The sequence below is a fragment of the Gossypium hirsutum genome, chromosome D01, assembly GCF_007990345.1.
Source record: "Gossypium hirsutum isolate 1008001.06 chromosome D01, Gossypium_hirsutum_v2.1, whole genome shotgun sequence".
NCBI lineage: Eukaryota > Viridiplantae > Streptophyta > Magnoliopsida > Malvales > Malvaceae > Gossypium > Gossypium hirsutum.
The window spans coordinates 1,215,010-1,237,182 of record NC_053437.1 but is presented as its reverse complement, the minus strand read 5'-3'; the positions used below and the strand labels follow the sequence as shown (position 1 = coordinate 1,237,182).

At 30.8% G+C, this 22,173-nt stretch overlaps 3 protein-coding genes across 3 annotated transcripts; 2 read left to right on the top strand and 1 right to left on the bottom strand.

Moving 5' to 3' along the window:
• Positions 1–1,814: 1,814 nt before the first annotated feature.
• Positions 1,815–4,138, bottom strand: LOC121213704 (ethylene-responsive transcription factor ERF054). Its single transcript, XM_041086659.1, has 2 exons — positions 3,901–4,138; positions 1,815–3,710 (listed from the first exon to the last, which is right to left on the bottom strand). The coding sequence occupies exon 2, from the start codon at positions 3,657–3,659 to the stop codon at positions 2,391–2,393; it is 1,269 nt and encodes a 422-aa protein (XP_040942593.1). The 5' UTR covers positions 3,660–3,710; positions 3,901–4,138; the 3' UTR covers positions 1,815–2,390.
• Positions 4,139–15,435: 11,297 nt separating this feature from the next.
• Positions 15,436–16,255, top strand: LOC107928861 (uncharacterized). Its single transcript, XM_016860134.2, has one exon. The coding sequence runs from the start codon at positions 15,471–15,473 to the stop codon at positions 15,894–15,896; it is 426 nt and encodes a 141-aa protein (XP_016715623.2). The 5' UTR covers positions 15,436–15,470; the 3' UTR covers positions 15,897–16,255.
• A 932-nt stretch (positions 16,256–17,187) lies between these two features.
• Positions 17,188–20,532, top strand: LOC107928867 (ELMO domain-containing protein A). Its single transcript, XM_016860139.2, has 10 exons — positions 17,188–17,403; positions 18,415–18,506; positions 18,774–18,877; positions 18,995–19,063; positions 19,164–19,279; positions 19,374–19,428; positions 19,515–19,635; positions 19,722–19,769; positions 19,855–19,949; positions 20,113–20,532. The coding sequence occupies exons 3-10, from the start codon at positions 18,782–18,784 to the stop codon at positions 20,212–20,214; spliced, it is 702 nt and encodes a 233-aa protein (XP_016715628.1). The 5' UTR covers positions 17,188–17,403; positions 18,415–18,506; positions 18,774–18,781; the 3' UTR covers positions 20,215–20,532.
• Positions 20,533–22,173: the final 1,641 nt, after the last annotated feature.

The window sequence follows — 22,173 nt, the reverse complement described above, 5'->3', positions numbered from 1 at the left end:
TAGATGTTAGAAAATATGGGCTTCATCACTAAATCAACCCAAACAAAAAAGTAAGCAAAGATATTTTTCAACCTTTTTTTATTTAAAATTTGATTGTAAATTACTTGAGTTCGAATTGAAAAAAAATCGAGCTTGATTTGATAATTATAGAGCCGAACTCCAACTATTAATTTAGCAGAATTTGAGCCTAGTAATACTCGACTCAAATAGCTTGTGAGCCTTATCGACTTTTCATGTTTTTATATTATTAAATTATGTCATTACCTTTAATACATATTATTAACCATAAATTTAATTATCAAGTCAAGCTCGAATACAAAAATCGATAAACGAGCTTAATCTAATTCAAGCTCGAGTAGCTTGATTATATCCTGAGTTGAGCTCATGCTTAAAAATAAATGTTCAATCGCTCTTGAGATTCGAATTTCAAGTTGGGCTCAGCTCGACTCGATTACACCCCCACAATGAATCCAACATTATCATGTCATAGATACTTGAATACGCATGTTCGAGTTTCACCATATATAATTGTCATATGCAGTATTCTAATTTCATTATGCGAAGTTGTCATGTGTAGATTTTTACCTGATTATTTATCATACCGCTTTATATTAAATTAATTCTACTTTGTAATTGTTTCGAACATATGTAATATTGTAATTATATTATATTTATACACGTAAACTCTCTTACAAAAAATTTCAAAAAGAAAAGAAAAACATTATCGTGCCGTCGCAAGTAAGAAATAGTAAAGATGATATCATGGGCCGGTTCATGGTCCCCACCTTTCACCATCATTTCCCTTCCCCCATTCACTCATTCCCCCATCTCCAAAAAAAAAAAACACACCTTTGAATCTTTTAATTAATTAATTAATTAATTGACTGATTAATGTTAATCATTAAGATTAAGATATTATAAACGTGGTTTATGCTTATAAGCCTTTTTGTCTCTTTCTTAATCACTCTTAAAGCTTTCGGCTCATTAGTTATCTGTACTTCTCTGAGTTTTAATTATTATAAAAATTTAGTCAATTAAGTCTTAATTCAATTGGTATGAGTATTATTATTAACACAGAAAGACGCGAGATTAAGTGCATTGAAGCATGTTATTCTCCTATTTATGAATTGAGAAAGTGTTATAAATAGTTCTAGATATTGTGTTAAAAGGAGCCGCTATTATCAGACCATATAATAAGATTATTCAAAAATATTATTAATTAAATTTATGAAACTGGAAAGTCTTTTTTTAATTATTTTACAAAACACTGGATTTTTAAAATATTTGACATTTCATAGCTCAATAACAGATTCCTTGGTGAAGCACTTACCTATAAATAAAATATTAATATTAATATTAACGTAAAATATCTTTTAATATTTTATTTTTATCAGTAAAGTTGGTAGATTTTAAAAAAACAATAATGAAGTCTAGGTCTTAAATACTCGTTTGAGTCTCATCATGCACAATTGTATACGTGTAGGTCTCTAGTCCTACTTAGCATGTTTGTCACGGGTAGATTTGTTTGGGTCTTGCTAGTTTTCATACGTTGTGTTTTGTTCTAATTGATTCTACATTGTAACTGGTCGGACATATGCTTGTACATGTATTTGTATTTAATGAAACTTTCAAAGGGTAATTCAATCAATGACTGAGTCCTTGAATATCTAAATTCGAGTCTCATTACGCACAATTGTCATGAATAAATTTTGTCCGATTCTTGATCATTTTTATTATATAATTCTTGAACTCCGTGTTACTATTATTGTTATTATTCTATTATACATAAAAAAAAAACTACTAAGAAAGGTAAATGGTGCAAAATGTCGTTACTATTACAAGAAAGATAAAAAAAAGACAAAGATGAATTTTAAGGAAACTCCATGTTTTTGGGCATTAAAATAAAGCTCACAATGGATTTTTGGACCAATTGAGAAAAGGAGATCACCAAACTGTCCCCTAATGCCCTAATTGGATTCAATAAACTACATAACCAACATTACATCAACAGACCAAAACAAAAAAAGAACTAAATATGGTTGTTTATTTGATACTAACTGACACTAAAAACATGCTGTAATAACCAAACCATGAATGCATAATAGCAAATCACTGCTAAAAGAAAGTTTGGAAAATATGTCAAACTTTTCTTTTGCAGGTTTCATGAAAATGAAGAAAATGGAGAATCACACACACATATGTGTGTGTATTGAATCATTGGAAAGAAATAAGGTGGGGCAAGTGGTTGGTTTTTGGCGAAGAATCTGCTAAAATCAGTGGCTGATTTCATCAAAAAAATCTGCAGCCAGTGATTGGAAATGACAATAAAGATGGCATGAAAATTCGACATCGGGAGATTTTCAGACCGAAGCAGTTCAAAGTGGATGGTTTTAAGAATCGTGATCTTTCCAAAAGAAGGATTTCATGGGACAAGAAGAGGAGGAAGATGGAGAAGAAGTGTCACCGAATTGGTGATGATTTTGATTAGGGAAAGGGAGATTTGAAGGTAAAAGTAAGTTGTTTGAGGTGTCTAAATCATCCCAAACTGGACTCCCTGGACCCCAACCTTCTTGTATTACATTGAACCAAGCCTCGGACATGTCTCCCCACACTAGTTCTTGAGAACCCGAACCCGAACCAGACCCTTCAGCTGCCATCTGCACCTCGTCGCTGGCTGTTGCCTCGCTAGACCCTAACCCCGAATCGCTATCGGGGTTATTATCTCCTTGAGATGGTGGTGGCATTGCTTCCATTTCGGTTGACTGCGAATTAGGCTCTTTTGGCTCGTCTTGTGGCGGAACTGTTGAACTTGGGCCTGGGGATGTATCTTTATCTTTGTTGAGGAAAAGTTCAGGGAAGTTGAGCCTTGCATTCTCTCCTCTCAACTTGAACGCCTCGCGGTCATAGGCTAACGCGGCATCTTCGGCTGTGTCAAATGTGCCGAGCCAGAGACGAGTTCGGTTTCGAGGGAGACGAATCTCGGCTACCCATTTGCCCCAATGCCTTTGCCTTACACCTCGGTAAAGCTTGGTTGTATTTATAGGCTGCAATGGTGGCCTATATAATTGTCTACCGTCTTGTCCCAATCGGCTCATCATCATCATCCTCCTTCTCGGGCTCAATGTATCACTCCAATATTGAAGAAGTTGCTGTTGTGACGGCTGCGGAAGTTGTGGAGGCGGTACCGGCGATGATTCTCCAGCGAAAAACGGCCGATAAACAAAACCATGTTGCTGCTGCTGCTGCTGTTGGGGACTAAATGAAATCATTTGTTGCTGACTTTGCGGCAACGGCTGGAACATCGGATGAGGAAAGTAAACAGGATTCTGAGTCCCGTCGAAAGCGAAAGGGAAAACCATTCTTGAAGAAGGCAAAGAAGCATTCGAAGAAGAAGAAGAAGAAGGTAAAGAAAGAGTTAATGAAGGCGAACTAGAAGGTAACGAAGACGACTGGTCCGCCATTGAAGCAATTGATCGAACAGGTTCTTGACGTTGAGTAATCTTCTTATTAGGCCTTTGCGACATGGAAGCTTCACCAAAAACTGGCTTCCATTGTCGCTTCTCGAACCCAAAATCAAGCTCGTTCCCTTTGTCAACCTCCCAATCTTGCACATCACCAACACCCTTGTTGAATTCACCACTGTTTTCAGCAGCAGCCATTGATAAAATAAATACTTTAAACAGCCACTGAAAATCGCTCGCTCGCTCTCTCTGTCGAAAAACACAAAAGCTTTCAATAAACCCCAAAAGTTCAAAATCAAACAACCCAGATTCAAATAAGGTCAAGTTTCGAAAAAAGAGAAAGACCCAAAGCTAGAATCTGGAAACTGAATTCAACAGCTAATAATATGGAATTTATTGAATAGAATCAGATTCGAAGTCATGATCTTTGACCCCATACCAAAAACAGAGAGAGCGAGCTTTCTTTACTTCGATTATGCAACGAGAAAATCCAAAACGGGTGTTGAAGGTGCTGGTTTTTTGTTTTTGTTTGATGAAGCAAATCTAGAGGTTTTTGGAGTGGAGTGTTGAGGGAAAGCTATGAAATTAGAAGAAAATTTGTGAAAAAAAAAACAGGGGAGGGAGCTCTGTTTTTTTAGAGAAATGTGGGGAAAATGCAGGGCAGATAGAGGGACCTTAACCTTATAATAAGAGAGAGAAGTGGGAAACTTTTCTTCTGTTTGGTGGTTTAACTTCTGTTTGGACCCACACGGGGTTGGATCGGTCTTTTCTAGTTTCGTTGCTTCCACTCTAATCTTCATTCTAACTATTATAAATATTAAATTAAGATGTCGGATTAATTATAATGTAAAATTAAAATTGCATAAAGAAAAATATACGAGTAATTGAAAAAAAAGGGTAAAATCTATGTATAACATACATACACGTATTATAAGATTCAATTTTGGATACTTAAAGACTCAATACTTCCGCATTAGCCAATAAGTTAAAAGTCTTATTGATGCTTCCAATCTAATTCTTTTATTCTTGATAAGAAATTCGATATTGTTTGAGCAAAATATCAAATTGAAGTGTTACAAATAAAAAAAAAATTGTGAAGAGAGTTTACTCCTATTTAATATTCTAAGTCAAATGTGATTATGAGGTAAATGAAACATTTATCCTCACAAATTACTCGAGTTTGATTAAAAATGATTATCGAATCGAGTCGAGTTCGAGCTTAATAATATTTTGCTTGAATAATTTGCAAAATTTATTAAGCTTTTTATTTTTATTAATAAGCCACGTTATTGCTCTTGGTATATTATGAAGCTCAAAATTAATTATTAAACTGAGTTGTATAAAAATTGATAAACAAGTTTTATTAAATCCGAATTTTATGTTATTTTATTTTTAAAAAATTTTAAACATCTAGTTCTTATATAATATTTAGTTATAATAATTTCCGAAAGAATATGGTGCGTGCGTGAGAATAACGAGGATACCAAATATAGTTACGCAAAGTGGGCGTTACCGTACACTGTTGTGGCAGGTTATGGTTTCGATACGACTAATGGCGCGTCACGCCGTCGCATGCGCGCGGCTTATTGACTCACGTATTATTGCCTTGCCTTGCCTTTCCGTTATAAATGCTGGGCCTGGGTGTCCAAAGTCAAAGCCAATTACAACATGTGATAATTAAAATCCCATCAGCATCCAAAGGTGCCTTCCTTAATCCGTAAAAATTGTTTTACTGTTTGACATCTATGATTATGGAATCAAGAACGGGTGGTCTAATCAATTTAAATACTAATCTGATTTTAAAAACATCAGTTGCAAATAAAGGTATTCATAAGTTAAGCTAAGTTTAAGTATGGTATTAACACATTTTATATTTGTCTAAACTTGATCTTATTTTTATTTTAAACTTGGCTATTTTTTTTGCCTAAATTTATTTTTCGAGTTTAATATTTTTGCTCAAACACTTTTAAATTCTAGACAAACTTCTAGACTCGAATGAATAACCCGATCCTTAAATAGGTCTAATTACAACTTACAATATTTCATACGAACTTTTACGAACATTGATTTAGCACAAGATTTTTTTTTTAAATTAAGCCTTTTCTTTGGAATAAGGTAAATCATTCATGGAATTACTTTGGGTAAAATAATAATTATTGTCAAACATCAAATTCTTAGCAACCTACCAACTGTATTAGCCATTAATAGAATCTATAATTAATCCTCTAAATCTTTAATTAACATACTCGAGAATATTACATGACTAAATTCATTCAAATTCACAACTTTCAAAAAATTGTAACATCATCGATATCGGTTCAACTGATTGATGAACAAAGAAGAATAAAGATACATATGAACGGTTCACCAAGGACACCAAAAAGTTACTAAAAGTGTTTGGTGCGACTTGAATTTCTTGGGTGTTTCCAAGTTATTGAGCAGACATGGCATTGTGACGGGAGAAGACTGTTGGAGAGGACATCGATGTCGGCAGTGGTTAGTGTTGTGAAAGGGAGAAGAGAGGAAAAGGAAATGGGGAGAAAGAAGAGAAGGAAAAGAGAAAAAAAGGGAAGTAAAAAGAATAAATTTGTTCAAAAGAAAAAAAATATAGTAAGACTAATTGTACAATTTGACCTAAAATTTTGTCTGAAGTGATGACATTAACGTGTCGCACCATATTGCCATCACACTATTAACGGCTTATAATATAACAAATTGATAACGTTAATGATTATATAATAATTCTTAAAACTTTAGCATGAGTGACTAAACTTGTAATTTACCCTATAAAAATTGATATTTGAAAAAGAAAACAAAAATTAAGATTTTGGATGATTCTAGATCTTATGGAGCATGAGTTTGTCCTAAAGTTACAAGGTTCAAAGACATGCATGGTGATCCATACGATTTTATTTTAAGACAAAATTATTCGTATTTAATTTCTTATTTTATAATATTTTGTTTTTTTAAATATATCAACTTTAGCCAAAGTGTTTAATAATTATAGTTAACAAGAAATGATACCCTAAAGTTCTAATTTTGTATTTGTTAAATACTATTCTAATTTATCGAAATTTGGAATTTTGATTTATAACTGCTTTTTTTTCGGTAAATTTATCAAGATGCTAATAAAACGATTCATGTTTTAGCTAATACGATTTTATTACATGCAAGTCGTGTTGTTTACGCTCTAATAAGCTACTTTCTATTAATTTTGAAGCCGAAAAAACTAGGTTTGGGTGTTGGGGAGAGTGGCTTTAGGTTTTGTTTTTGCTTTTAATAATTAATTTAAAAATTTTTATAGGAATGATTTAGGGTTAATCCATTAGGTTGGTCCTACCATGAATTTAATTATTTAGGGTACGGCGGCATTTAGTCAACATGCTTTGACCAATCAAAACCGACCAAATTGTTTTTTGGGGGCAAATTTCGTCTTCCATTTCTATTACAAAAGTTTTAGATATTTTCAATTTTTTTATTTCATGCACGCACACAATTTATTATAATAAATATCGATTTTTTATCTATGATATAGAGTTAATTATATGTGTTAATTAAATTATTTTTTAATTTTAAAAATATATAACGTTTATCAAATAATATTATTAAGAAATTAAAACAGGATAATGTATGCTTGGTATTAGATTGATTTTCATTTTATGAGAATTTAATTTTTTTTACAGAAAATAAAAAATGGAATAATACACTGAATATTATTTTTCATGTTTTATAGAAAACTAATGGCTATTTATTTGAGTATAAAGATCGTGACTAGAATTATCCAAAAATTAAATTTTTTATTTTTATTATTCTATTTTTTTATTCCAATTAAATTATCATATTTTTAATCAATTTTTTAAAATATAATTTGATCTATCTAAATCATAAATAGTATATTGATAATCGTGAGGGTCGTCCCGTTTTGTCATCAATATAGCGGTGTCTTTGAAAGTCGGTGCAAATCGGATAGTGTCGGTGGTCCAACCAATCACGGATTTCCACGTCATCATTCTTCTTTTATTTTTTTTTCTACACAAAAACATCTTGTTCTATTTTTTTACTAGTATTATCATTATTTATTACTTTGAGGCCAAGCTTATTCCACAAAGGACATACTCATTTGCCTATCGCAAGCTTTCCTTTAATCACATTCATTATGCCCAAATCATTCATGATTATCCCTTAATCTCGCAATTCTTTTTATTTTATATGTATTATGAATAAAATAAAGGGTAAATTACTCTTAAAGTCGCTGAATTATTAGTAAATTTACGTTTTGATCATTCAACTTCGAAAAGTTATAAAATGGTCACTGAACTATTCGAAAGTTTTTATTTAAGTCGATTGGATAGTATTTTTTTTTTTAATTTCGACTAGCGAGCTCGAAATGACGATTCGATGATTGGTATAATAGATCAGTACTCATCGTTGAGCAGAAGAACATATCTTAGATATTAGTCGACCTGACGGACAATTATAAAGATCAAAGAAGAAAGTCTACAAATTCGTGAAGTTTTGAAGTTGTTTCATGAAAAAAACTAAACTGTAAAATAGAAAAAGAATGGCAACTTTTGATTGGTGTAGGCGAACAAAGGTCATACAATAGTGATTTTAACAGTCTAGTGATTTAATAAAGACTTTCAAATAGTTCAATGACCATTTTATAACTTTTTAAAGTTAAGTGATTAAAGCGTAAACTTACAAATAATTTAGTGATTTTAGGTGTAATTTACCCTTTTATTTTATGGTATTTGGTGGTCACATCAAATCCCGACTAAACCTGAAGTTGAGACAGGTTGAACCTACTTTTACTCTCTCTCCCTCTTTGTTAAATTACAATTATATCAACAATTCTAATCAAAATCAATATTAAACATTGAACTGAAGAACTAATTCAACTATCAACTAAACTCTAACTAACTAACTATAATCGAAACAAATTTGGAAAAAAACTCACACATAATTTTAATATTTAGATAAATTTAGATCAAAGTCAATTCTAATATTTTTTTGGTAAGTTTAGTTCGGGTTAGTTTTAGATTCAACTCGTTCAGTATTTAAGGTTCAAGTTTTTAAAATCAGGTTATTATGCGTTTGAATAATTTTGGGTTCCAAACACTTCAAGTTTGCGTCATTTCGAATTATTTATTAGTTTCATTTCAATTTTAGATCATTTTTTTATTCAAGTCATTTCGAATTTGAGTCAATTTATATTTGAATTGAATAGGGTCAAGCTGTCAGGCTAAATCTAATTAACTCATATTTGAATATGGATTAATGAACTCAAACCTTTTAGGACAATATTTTCAACAATTTTTAAACCACTTTACTTTTTTTATTGACAACTTGTTTGCAGTATTATTAGAGCTGCACCAAATCAATCAGTTGAACTGGTTAGAATGGGAATCAGTCGATATACCTATCCAGGCAAAAGAATCGAATCAACTTATAAGCAAACTACTCGAAATAGTTAAAAAAAATTGAGTAAAAAACCGGTAATTGAACATGTTTATAAATTTCTTAAAATTCTTAATTTTATTATCTTTAATTAACTAATTAACTATTATCAGATCAATAATCAAATAAATTAAACAAAAAATTAATAATCTAATCGATTTAACCACCAATATATATTTTAAAACATTTCTGCAACAAAATTATCTAACAAACATGTCATCCAATTCAACAAATTAAAGGCAAAATAAGAAAATTTCAAAATAGAAAACATAAAAATACAAAAATAAGCAACAATTTGTCAAACCGTCCCTAAAGATTCCAAACAAAGCCCTCGACACGTGGCGAATCCATTGAGGTTAAACTTTTTTATGAGTTTTTTTTTCTGTATCTATCTCCAAAATAAGTATATATATTTTTTCAATTGACTCCCCACATCTTTGTCTTTGCTCTTTCGACACAGATATTTGTGGACAGCAACACAACATGCAGGGAATATAAGATTACAATTAAATGTCAAGACAATTCCAAGTGCTGTTTGGACTCCAAATTGAAAACATCATGCACAAATGTGTCCCAAAATTATATGGCTTTTTTCTTACATCTTTTCATTCACACCATTCCTTCTTATTTGATTTGACAAAAGCAATGCCTCTTTTCATTGATTAATTTTCCATTTTGTTTTGAGATTTGGGAAGCACAAAAGGAAAGATAAAGCAACATTTAGCTTCTGAATTCGACATCTTTTTTCAATTTGGTCCATGTGATTATATGGTAGTATGAGATTGTGCCATTTAATCTCATAATGTCATATCATCACATGGATCAAAATTGAAAAAAGTTCTCAAATTGAAAGACTAATATGAGCAAAAAAAATTTAAAGACTAAATTAATTAAAAAAATTGTCAAATTCAAGAACTAATTATTATATTATCCAAAAAATGGGTTTAAGGGGGCTTTTGTGCCGACCAACAGATTATTAGCTTGATTAATATTATTGTTGTTTAATAATTTGAAGACTATGAGTTCAAGCACGCTTAAACGTATTATATCCTATAATTTAATTAAAGTGCCATGCATGCCGACCAAATTGAACCATTATATATGAAATTACTACCGACAACCTTTGTATTTCATAACTTGTGAGGTCTTTAAAAAAAAAACACTAATTGGTTTATAGTAATTTTTCAGTTGAAGTAAAATATGAAACTGGTCTTATAACAAAGTATTTACAAAATAAGCAACATAAGATCGATCTATAGTCTACTCCATGTTGTATGAAGGAAACTATTATGGTAGACAAATGGGTTGAGTCTTAACTCGATTAGTATAAATGTTATTGTCAATGTAAGAGGACGTGAGTTCAAGTGCACTAAAGCGTATTATCATTCAATTTATGTGTTGGGTTGGAGCTATAGGCAGCTCTAGATATTGTGTCCAAAACAATAGATATGTTCTAAACCTTTAACGAGATTGTTTAAAATATATATATATTATCAAGGGTGTAGCCAAAAGGTGGTAGGAAGGACTTTGCGCCTTGGCCAAATGGTCAAATTGCTCTTTAGGCCCTCCCCAAATGGTCAAATGTAAGATTGATCTATAATCTTTCTAACTTTTGATTAAATTGACCCTATGTTTTTAATGCCTAAGAGTAGACTGTTTCCAGTTAAGGGCATAGATATGCCCCGAATAGTACATATGCCTTTTAATCATTTTGAAATTTTATAATGGTCCCTAAAATCTATGATTCTTTTTTACCCAAATGATTTTCTGACTTGGCTTTTGTTGATGATACACTTGATGCCGTTAAATGTGCATTCAAAAATCATTAAAATTTGTGAAACCTAGAGGCTCGAAGACGAAACAAGTAATTCGACTAAAAAGTAAAGAGATTCGATGAAAAAAGTAGTGGAGCATGTGGTCACAAAGAATTAAATGATAGCTTAGTTCAATGATTTTTAATTTATATATATATATATTTGTAAATTTTCATGAATTTGACTCTTTGTATCACCATCATAAACATATGAGATAAGCTTAGACTAGGTCAATCTTTGATGGACCCTAATGGCATGCAAGCACTTTGATTAGTTGAATGGGCAAATTCTATAAGAGGTCCTTGAACTATAAGATTTCTCATAGATTTAGTCTGATGTTCTTAATCTTTTATTTCTCAAAATGTGGTCTTGAGATTAATTTTTTGGGTCCATCAAGTAATTTCATGTGGCAGGTACATATTGGCATTTGTGTGTGTGTGTGTGTGCAGTTAGACAAATATATACAATTTCCCCATTTTTGTCCTTTTTAAGTGTGTAAAAAAAATGTCCTACTGTACAAAATTGTCAATATGCGTCGATTGAGTTTTAGCTCGATTGGCATGGGCATGATTGTCAATGCAGGAGGACGTGAATTCGAGTGCGTTGAAGCACATCATCCTCCTATTTATGGGCTGGAGAGGGACTATAGGTAGTTCTAAGTATTGTATCAAAAAGAGCAAATACCATCAGAATTTATAATGAGATTGTTCAAAAAAATGCCACTATGCATATATCACAGATTTTGAAAAAGGTTAAAATATGCCATAAATCTCTGTATTCTTCAAAATTTTGAAATTTAGTCATTGTACTTTTATTTTTAGGAATTTAGTCTCTCTATTTTCATATTTCAAAATTCAAGTCCAACTGTTAACACTATTAAATTTTTTTATTAAATTTGTTGGGGTGACATTTTAAAAAAAAACCTTACCTAGTAGCCATATAACTAAAAAAAAATTAATAGTGTTAACAGTTTGATTTAAATTTTAAAATTTGAAAAATAAATGAACTAAATTCTTAAAAATAAAAGTATAGAGGCTTTAAAGTAAGTTGCGTTAAATTATTTAATGGAACTAATTGAAAAAAAAAAAGCATCGCGGCTGGAAATGTACATTTTGAAAAAAGAAAGGAAAAAAATAAAATTATAACATAGGGATTTAATCTGAAAAAATACAAAATATGAGGACTTTCTATGAAATTTGACCCAGATGAATTCTCATTTTGATTTTTAGGTTTCCAAGAGTTCTCTCTGAATAAGTAAGCTTTTTAAAGTAAAAAACAGATAATGTTGCACACATAAATATCTTCTTTGTTACATCATATATATTTAATGATCAGTATTTCTCGTTTTAAGTGTGATTCGGATTGTTATTAGGATTTTGTATTTTCCCTTATAATTTTTCAAAAATATAAATATATTTATTTTAATTTTTTATTATAAATTTAACACGAATAAATTTTAAAAAATAAAAATAAAGTTGTAATTTCAAATATTTGTTAACATAATTAGTGGTGAGCACGCGGACCATTGATGTGAAGGACACTCTATACCAATTTATTATTTATAATATATAAATTTATTTATCTATTATTTAAAAATTACGTACTTTTTCACCATCTTATTTAATCTTGGCTAAGTGTGGCTCCCAATCTTGAAAATATTTATAATATAATTTTCAGAATTCGTAGTTATCCCTTTAATAATATCGTCTTTAGTATTCAGGGGCGGACTGTAATAGTGGTGAAGGGAGGTCTTCCCCATCTTTTTGAAAATTTTAAATATTCTTTAGATTTTTTAATAATTTTAATTAGATTCCTGTAAATTTATAAAAAAATTCATTAATCTAATTAAAACCCTCCGCCATTGTTGTGTCTTACTATTATACCCAACATGATCTTAAACTCATTTTTAATTAAGTAAGTAAGCTTAATCAATAAGTTTGTGATAGCTTAAACTCAACTCCACTTAGGTGTTTGAATTGGTCAAATAAATATAAAAGTTGGAACTCATATTATAATATTGAAAAGAAAGTCAACCCCACAAATAGGTTGAGAAAGTGTTTGTCTTAGATGGCAACATTACCAACATCATAATCTTCCATTTTATTTAATTTTACATAATATTAAAAAAATTTAAATAGAATCATATTAATTTAATCCTAATTCAGAGTTAAATTTATGGGTACAAATATCGAATGGAGAAAATGTTATTAGGCCAATCAAAAAAGGCACGGTGAGTACAAAATTTAATTTCGAAAACTTTGGTGGTTAAATTGAAAAAAAATTATAATTGAGTGACAATTTATGTAGTTTATAATGGCTACATCATCTAGCCATTCCAGGCTTAACAGTACAATAAAAAGACACGAAAAGTTCAGTACCTAATTAGGGAATTTACCCAATTAAATATTAAATAATAGTTCTATCTAACATTACTAGGTCTAGGTTCCTAAAAAATATCTTAAGGATGTATAAATTTTGTAATATAAAATTATATACTATACTATGTTAGTGCATATCTGATTTGACTTAACTTATCAAACAACCTTTTGTTAATAAGGACAAAATCAAAGTGTTTGACTCTCATTTTTTTGTTTTAAATATAATTTTAAGTGGAAAGTCTATTCGAATTTGTAGAAGATATCTTTATGTTAAAAGTTTAATCTGAATTCTCGGTTGAATCTTAGATCAGTTGGTATTAGTATTGTTGTTAGTGTAAGAAAATATAAGTTCGAGTATGCTGAAGTGCGTTTATCCTCCTATTTAAGGATTAAGATGAATTATGGGTAGTTTTAAGCCTTTTGTATAAAAAAAATGTTTAATGTGTATTAAAAAAATCATATTTTGATCTCTCAAAAATTTATAATTCAACTCTGATCCCTCTTAAAAGAATTTTGAGATTCACCCCGGTTATCGAATTAGTTTGCATCCTCAAATTTAGTCATTTTTAGTCCACATATTTCTCGAATTTTGAAATTTTAGCCATTACTTAACGGTAGTTGTTAAATCTATTAACTAAAATGTCGTGAAATTTTCATGAGTATTATACGAAAATAACAAACCAGCATGATAATACATTTGTGATAATATATTTGCCTTATAAGACTTTGGAAACATTATAATTTAACTAACCGACTCTAACAACTACCATTTGGGTCTTGATTGAAATTATAGAATTCGAAAAAGCACACAAATTAAAAATGACCAAATCATAGTACATAAAACAAAATTCACAACTTATGGATAGTTCGGGAACATCTTGTAGAATTAACCCATGTTTTTTACACGATTAAAATAGGCTATAGGTTTCTGTACTATTCACAAATTTAGAATTTAATCCATGTACTTTTATTTTTAGGAATTTAGTCTTTTCACTTTCAGATTTCAAAATTTAGGTTCAATTATTAAAATTTTTTTGTTAAATTTTTGGTGTGATATTTTGAAATAAAAAAAATATTCACTTGGTAGTAATGTAACAAAAAAATGACGTTGTAGTGAACTTAAATTTAACAGTGTTGAAAGTTGGACCTGAATTTTGAAATCTGAAAAGTAGAAGGACTAAATCTCTAGAATAAAGTATAGGGACCAAATTTTAAATTAATGAAGAGTATAAGGACTTATGGCATATGTTAATCTTTTTCACATTAATCTCTTGATTTGGATCAATGTCTACATTGGGTTGGGCTCAGTTACATGAAGCCCAAATCTAGTGCCCAATTGGGTTCTAGTTTTGCCCAATTGAATCCATAAGCAACAAAACATTGATGACAATCACATATTGGACCGACCCTCTCAGTGCCGAATTTATTAGGTGCAATATTTAATAAGCTTACACCAAAATGAATGAAGTCCCAAGATGCTCACAATCATCCATTTATTGTTATATGCATTTGGCTATGAAATTCAGTATTGGACTGACCCTCTTTCATGTGACCCTTTTCTTTACGTACTCTTTTGCCTGATTTGCTTCAATACTTTAGGATGTCAATGGGGCGGGACGAAATAGTATTTTATTTACTTTAACTCGATTCGATTTTTGTATTAATATATTTAAACTCGTCTTAACTTTTGTGCTAATATATTCACATTCATCTCATCTTAAATAAAATTTAATATTTTAGCCCCTAATTTCGACTTTAACCCTAAAAAAATGTTTATTTGATCTTGTCTTGAAAAAAACAATATGATTAAAATATATATCATGGCATTTTTATATAAACTTACCTTGACTTAACTAGGGTTGTAATCGAGCTTGATTTGCAATTCGTTGGTCGAAGCTCAGCTTAACCTCAATCGAATATTGTTATCTAAGTTTGAGCTCAACTTGTTTACATGATTTATATATTCAAGTTGAAGCTCAAGCTTGTTTCCATAATACAAAATTTCTCGAGTAAAGTAATAATTTAATATCAAAATATTAAAAATATATATAAATAAAAAAAACTCAATTAAACCTAAAAACTACTCAAATTAAGTATTAAGATAAACTTGGCTTATTCAATAACTCGAGTTCGTCTCAAGAATAATCCAGATGATATTAAAAAAATAATCAATTCAACTCGGATAGCTTAGAAGTACGAATATCTCATTTTACCCCTAAAAATCCATCCTGATGCGAACCAAAACCCAACAAATTTGAGATTTTTTTTGCCACCCCTAATCAATGCTCTTCTCATCTCGCCCTTTAAATATGTTCATCCACTTTCACTATTTTCCATCACCACTTCATCTATAATACCACATGAAAGAAGCCATGAAAATACCTGCTGTTACCATCGCTGCCATCGCCATTATTCTCTTCTGCTACATTCCGGTTATGGCGTCCGCAAGGCACGTAAAGGCACCGCCACACGGAGATCATAACAAACATTACGAGGAGCACGACTCTCGGCCAAGCACAAGACAAGGGTCAATGTTAGGGGCGAAAATGGTTAGTAATGAACTTGTTGATTCGAACTGGGAAACAGGGTCGTTGCCGAAACGAAAACGAGCCGACACGTTGAAGATCTCCGGATCGAGCTTGCCGGATTGCTCGCACGCGTGCATGTCGTGCACGCCGTGCCTACTAGTTATAGTGAGCTTTGTGTGTTCTTCATTGGAAGAGGCTGAAACATGTCCCATGGCTTACAAGTGCATGTGCAACCATAAGTCTTATCCTGTTCCATGAAATTACTTAGATCATCTGTTTTTCTTTGGGTAAATTACAACTATTAGTAAGTTCACGTTTTATTCACTTAATTTTAAAAAGTTACAAAATAGTCTATGAACTATTAGAAGGTCATACAATACTGATTTTAACAGCCCAGTGACTTCAATGAAAACTTTTGAGAGTTCAGTAACCATTTTGTAACTTTCTGAAATTGAATGACTAAAACGTAAGCTTACTAATAGTTTAGTGACTTTAGATGTAGTTTACTTTATAAATTTAGATTTTTTTTAGTTGCAATAATTACCTTGTAACGTAAATTTAGTTGCAACCAATAACGTTTATTTATATTTTTTTTCTTTTTATGCATTGTAAGTTAGTTTCATGATTTTTAATTAATATTAATTAATTAATTATCATTGAATCGGGTTAAATTAATCAAATCCATTGAACTAAAAATTAGTGGTCTAGTTCGATCACTGATCCTACTCTTAAAGCATTAAGGAATAATTTTATTAATTCTTGCATTTTTATTAATAATTTTATTAAGTCTTTAAATTTTAGAAATTTTAGCAAAATTGTCACTTTTATAACCATTGACTTAATTAAATTTTGACATTAATTCAAAATACAACATAACATGTTCACCTGAAATCAAATTAAATTAAATATAATTGTTCGAAGTTTTTAAGCTACAATGCACAAATTAGAAATGTCACGTCATATTTTAAGTTAATGGCGCATCATTTAATTATAAGTTTCTTAAAATTAATCATCTTTCAAATATTACAAAAAAATTATCATTTTGTTATTTTTTTAATATACTAAGATTTTTTTTGCTCATCTTAAAAAACATCATAAAGCATCCTTGAACTAATAATCGGAATAAATTCAGTAAGGACTCACACATGATTTATGCAGGGTGTGAGTCGTACCTGAAACATCAAAGTCCCCAAACCTCAGCTTTTGACAACATTACCAAAGCCTTATTACTATTTTTTTGATAATTTTTCACAACTTAGTCTCTAAAATTGTTTTTTGATCCACGTTAGTCTCAGAACTTGATGAGGTTTCTCAATTTTGTTTTGTGTGATGACTCGACATTCTGAAATTGTCAAGTTATCAAGTTCAAATACCAAATTGAAAAAAATCTCAAAGTTCAGGGCTAAATGTTGCCATATCTCATATTATATGATATAGTCGGGTCTCACACGATCCATGTAGGCTTGCCACAGGCTGTATATGGTACCCGACCCGCGTGCTACGATGAAGGCAAGTAATCAGGGAACAGAATGGCTTGAAATTGCCACATCAGGACAGACAAAACCAACAAATTCCCAACTCCATCCCTCAACGACCCAAATTTTTGTTATTTTTTTTTCTCTTTATGCAAAAAAAATTCCACCCAACGAAAATAAAAAACATGTTGTCATTGTTCACCTTCCCTATCTCTTACTTTCCCTCCTTTTCTTCAACTAGGCCTTTCAAGGTACCAACTTTTATTCCCCAACACATGCAATAACAACAGGTATAGAGACCCTCTTTTTTTTTTTTTCCAAAGTTTTCATCTTTATTGATTTTCCCTTAATGCAATTACATTTTCTTTTCGGGGTTGCAAATAAAAAGTTCCTTTTTTTTTTGGGTATCTTTGTTTTGTGTTCTTATTGGATTGATTCATTTGTTACCCATTTCTTCGATCTTTCTTTTTTGTTTAAAAGAATGCGTTTGAGAAAAGGGTTAAATTTATTAAATTATTTAGAATTGGAATTGAATTCATATAATGTATAAGTATTTAGGATTAAATATATTATTATACCAGTTAAAAATAGATCATATCACGGAATAGCTAAAACAGAAATGATGTAAAAAATAACGAAATTGAAAATTTCTACAGTTTGGTAATTGAAATGGAAATATGCTAATAACTGAGTCATTAACGGAATAACGAATCCAAAAACTCCTTTCTTTCCTATTTTTTTTCCTAGGTATATTTGTATTTTGTGTTGTTATTTGATTGTTTGATTTGTTACTCATTTTCTTCAATCCTTCTTTTCGGTTTAAAATAATGTGAAAATTCTAATTTTTGTATGTATCATGTATGTATGTAAATCTCTAATTTGATCAATTGTTGTCATTGCAAGGCAATTTAATTGAATGGTACCTGTTAGCTTAATCTGTGTTTGCTTTTCTTTTTGTAAATTGTAATCTTTCAATTGAATCAGCTGATCATAATAAATATTAGGTTAAAATATCCTGTTAATCCCTGTATTTTGATAAATTTTAAAATTTAGTCTTTAAACTTAATTTTTCGATTTAGAAATCACAGTCCAATCATAACATTGTTAATATTTTCCGTTAAAATTTGTCGAACATATTGGTTAGGTTATCCTCATATGATGTAGCATACGATTGGTGAAAAATAAATATGTATATTTGACAAATTTTGATGACAACGATAATGATTGGTGGATTGGATTTTTACCTTTTATTGTAACCAAACTATTTAGTACTGAATGGTGGGGTGAAAATCTGCATGTAGGTTGATGTGGACGAAGTTTACCGACATCGTACGAGTTGAAATGTACATACGGTTCGACTCATGACCATATTACGGTTGACTCACGATTTTTAGTAAGTCGAATTTCTTGATGATTTCTTGTTTTCTTTTTCGGCATTCTTCTTTAGAGTTGGGGAAATTACGAGCATCTTGATTGCCTTTGAATGTTTGTTTTAAAACATAAGTTTGTTCAAGATGTTTAAATATATACCATATGTAGCCAAGCACAGGGAAAACAATGGTAAACCTTGATGTCTCGTGGAAACCGATTGAATAGGCTTTTATACCGATAGATCATTGGCATTTCTGAATATTTCTGATCGATCTTTTTGTTGTTGTAGCTAATTCTATGGCTGGATCACGATCGTGGATAGGGGGGGTTCTTAATCGGTTAAGCAATAAGCGTAGCGACAAGTTTCTCGACTACCCTTTGACACCTATTCAGGTAATCTCGAATGTTCACTCGAAATACTTGGACTGACTTCGATAATATACGTTTGCTACTTATATATATATATACATGTACGTGTGTATACATTTAGTTTCTTTAATTTCTCAATAGGAACAAAGACTTCAAAAGCTTCAAAAACGAATACAAATACCTTTCGATGAGACTCGTCCTGATCATCAGGTACTTCATTTAAAAAGCTTAAATAGTTACGCTTTCGTGTAGTTGGCTTTAATATCGTATAAGTCGAATAGTTGATCGTATAAATTTTTCGGTGTAACAGGAAGCTCTCAAAGAATTGTGGCACATTGCATTTCCTAATGTTGCTCTAAAAGGCTTGGTCTCGGAACAGTGGAAAGAAATGGGATGGCAAGGCCCTAATCCGTACACTGATTTTCGGTACGATTCTTTCGATTCGATTCGATTCTTTCCGAATTTGCATATTTGATATCTAAATTTTATGTTATCTAAAAGTGAAAACTTCTCCCCTTAGGGCTTGTGGTTTTATCTCACTGGAAAACTTGTTGTTTTACGGCCGAACATATCCGGTAATCCTTCCGTGTCTCTTCTTTTTTATGTGTTTAGATTTCCGCAAGAGAATCGGATTATGTACTAATAAAAACACAAAATGAAGGCATCTTTCCGTAGGGTTTTACTTAAACAAGACGGAACTCGAGCAACTTGGGAATACCCTTTCGCCGTTGCCGGCATCAATATATCTTTTATGTTGATTCAGATGTTGGATTTATATTCAGGTTCGTCGGAAAATATTATCTATTTTTGGTGGACATGTTCCGTTACATTCCTTAGTCGTTCCGTAATCTATGCTCCTTTTTTGCAGAAAAACCAAGTAATCTCCCCGGATTTAATTTCGTGAAACTATTAGGAGGTAAGGGAACCGTTGATTCCAGTCATTTTCGATCGAGCATTATTGTTCTGTGTATTCAATCTCGTGATTATATATGAAATTGCAGAAGACGAAGAAGCCTTCGATGTACTATATTGTACAGCTTTTGAAATGGTCGATGCGCAGTGGCTCGCGATGCGAGCTTCCTACATGGAATTCAATGTACGCATCCCCATGTTCATGTTTCGATAAATTTTCCGAATTCCCTTTGTTAACCACCGTTATTCAGGTCATATCGAGCCCGTTATACCGGAAAAACATATATTTTTCGGGTGGAAAAAGCTCTGAATACATTGCTTTGAATGTAATTTCCATTTTTTTGCAGAAGGTTTTACAAGCAACGAGCTCGCAGCTGGAGAGAGAACTGTGTTCGGATAATGTTTGCAGAATACAGGATTTATCGGCATACAGCTTGTTATACCAGTAGCTCCGGCTTCGGCCGGAGAGGCCAAAGTCACCCGAATGACACGGGGATGTTTCAAATCTAACGGCTAGTAATTGACTTGAAAATATATGTTATTCTTATCCTAGGGCTCGTTTTCCGACCAGATTCGTACCCTATATCGGACACCACCGGAGCTTAAACCGATAAGGCCTTGAAGGCATCCCTTCAACAATCAACCTAGGATAGTAATGGTCTCAAGTTACACAAATAATTTTCCATTTTTACTTATTTTATATATATATATTTAAAACAAATTCATTGAAGTTGTTATTTATTTGCCAATTGAGATATGGGATTTAAAGTGATTTTTAATAAGAAAAATTAGGTAAATCGTAAATTCGTGTAGTGTTCATATAATTTCTTTTTTGTGTGTTATGATGAAGTTTAAGATGTTATGTAGATTTTGTTTGCTTTCGTGCCCCTTTTTAAGGTTTAATTTTGAATTTCATTTCTTTCCTTTACATAAATTGAAAAATTAGTCCTGAATTTGGTCCTTATATTTTACGAAAATTAATAAATTAATCCAAGTAACTATTGTTAAAAGTTATATAAGGTAAAATACCGTAATAGTTTTCCAGTTATTAGTAAAAAAAAATTTTGATCATCTAGTTAGTAAATATTTTTTTGGTGATCTAACTGTTCAATTCTGTCTTTTTTAATTCTCGACAGGTAAAGAGGTTATCCAGCTATTAGTAAAAAAAAATTTTGTCATATTGTTAGTAAATATTTTTTGGGTTATCTAATTGTTCAATTTTGTCTTTTTTATCACCGACGGGTAAAGATGGTAGCTTTTAAAATTGGTATAATAGTAATTTTAACTCTCAATATTTATAAATTATGTCAATTTAGTCTTGATGCTAAAAAATAACCTGCAACATTTACACGTTATGTAATTTGGTCTCTTTTTTGTAGCTTTGTTTTTCTTTTCTTTGTAACATTGAGTGTTAATTTTAAAATGATGAGAAAAGATTAAAATTATTACTTAGATTTTTTTTGTGTTTCTATTTTTTTGTATATTTTCAATCAAATTTAGCTAATAATTTGTTTTGACTTTTTAGATGAAAATTTCACAAAGAAAAGCAAAAATGTAAAAAAAAAAAGGACCAGATTACATGTGTAATTGTTGAGGGTTCATTTTTTTAGAATTAAGACTAAATTGACATAATATATAAATATTGAAGATTAAAGTTGTTATTATACTAAATTGACAAAATTCAATTCTTTTAAAAGGGATAATTTCATCATATACGTAAATTATAGTTCAATTTTTAAATTGAGTACTGAACTTTTAGCTTGAATCTCGTGTGAAATATAATTAAAATGAGTAATTAAAAATTAAAAAAAAAACTCAATCTTATGATGCTACAACATGTTTTAAGATCTTTCAAAATAAAATAAAATTAAAAATTTTAAATAAAAAAAAAACATGTTTAAGATGGAATGTCTTAAAATCAACTTTAGACTCTCATAAATTATAAAACATGAAACATGTTCATTACATTGTTAATTCATTGAATTTGGGTAGCCAATTAACCTGCCTTCATAAAAAACATGGGTAGGTGCAACATTGTAATCTATCCTATTCTAACCTTTCAAGTCAAGTAATATTTTTTTAAGTTCTTATTACATCTGCTTTTTTATTTTATTTTATATAATGTCTAGAACTATCCGTAATTTTTCCTCTACTTTTAAAAGGAGGATAATGCGCTTCAGACTTGGTTCCGACTTGGTTTGAAGGGTTAATTTACCGCGGGCAAAAAAAGAGAAATTCACTAATGTTTAAAAACGAATGATACAAAAATTTCGATATCTATTTAAGGGTTGAAAAACCCTGTTCTAATAAAAGTCAAATAGAAAAAGAATAGTTCCATACAATGTATGATCCATACCGCGAGAGCTCCACCCCTGCACCATCGCAACCCCAATCCAGTTTATTTCTTC

What these genes read in the sequence shown, in the direction of transcription:
- LOC107928867 (XM_016860139.2), top strand. Translation starts at nt 18,782, where the DNA reads ATGGCTGGATCACGATCGTGGATAGGGGGGGTTCTTAATCGGTTAAGC. An exon ending in ACCCTTTGACACCTATTCAG is followed by an intron (nt 18,878 to 18,994) that starts GTAATCTCGAAT and finishes ATTTCTCAATAG; the next exon opens with GAACAAAGACTTCAAAAGCT. An exon ending in CTTCCTACATGGAATTCAAT is followed by an intron (nt 19,950 to 20,112) that starts GTACGCATCCCC and finishes ATTTTTTTGCAG; the next exon opens with AAGGTTTTACAAGCAACGAG.
- LOC121213704 (XM_041086659.1), bottom strand. Translation starts at nt 3,659, where the DNA reads ATGGCTGCTGCTGAAAACAGTGGTGAATTCAACAAGGGTGTTGGTGAT.
- LOC107928861 (XM_016860134.2), top strand. Translation starts at nt 15,471, where the DNA reads ATGAAAGAAGCCATGAAAATACCTGCTGTTACCATCGCTGCCATCGCC.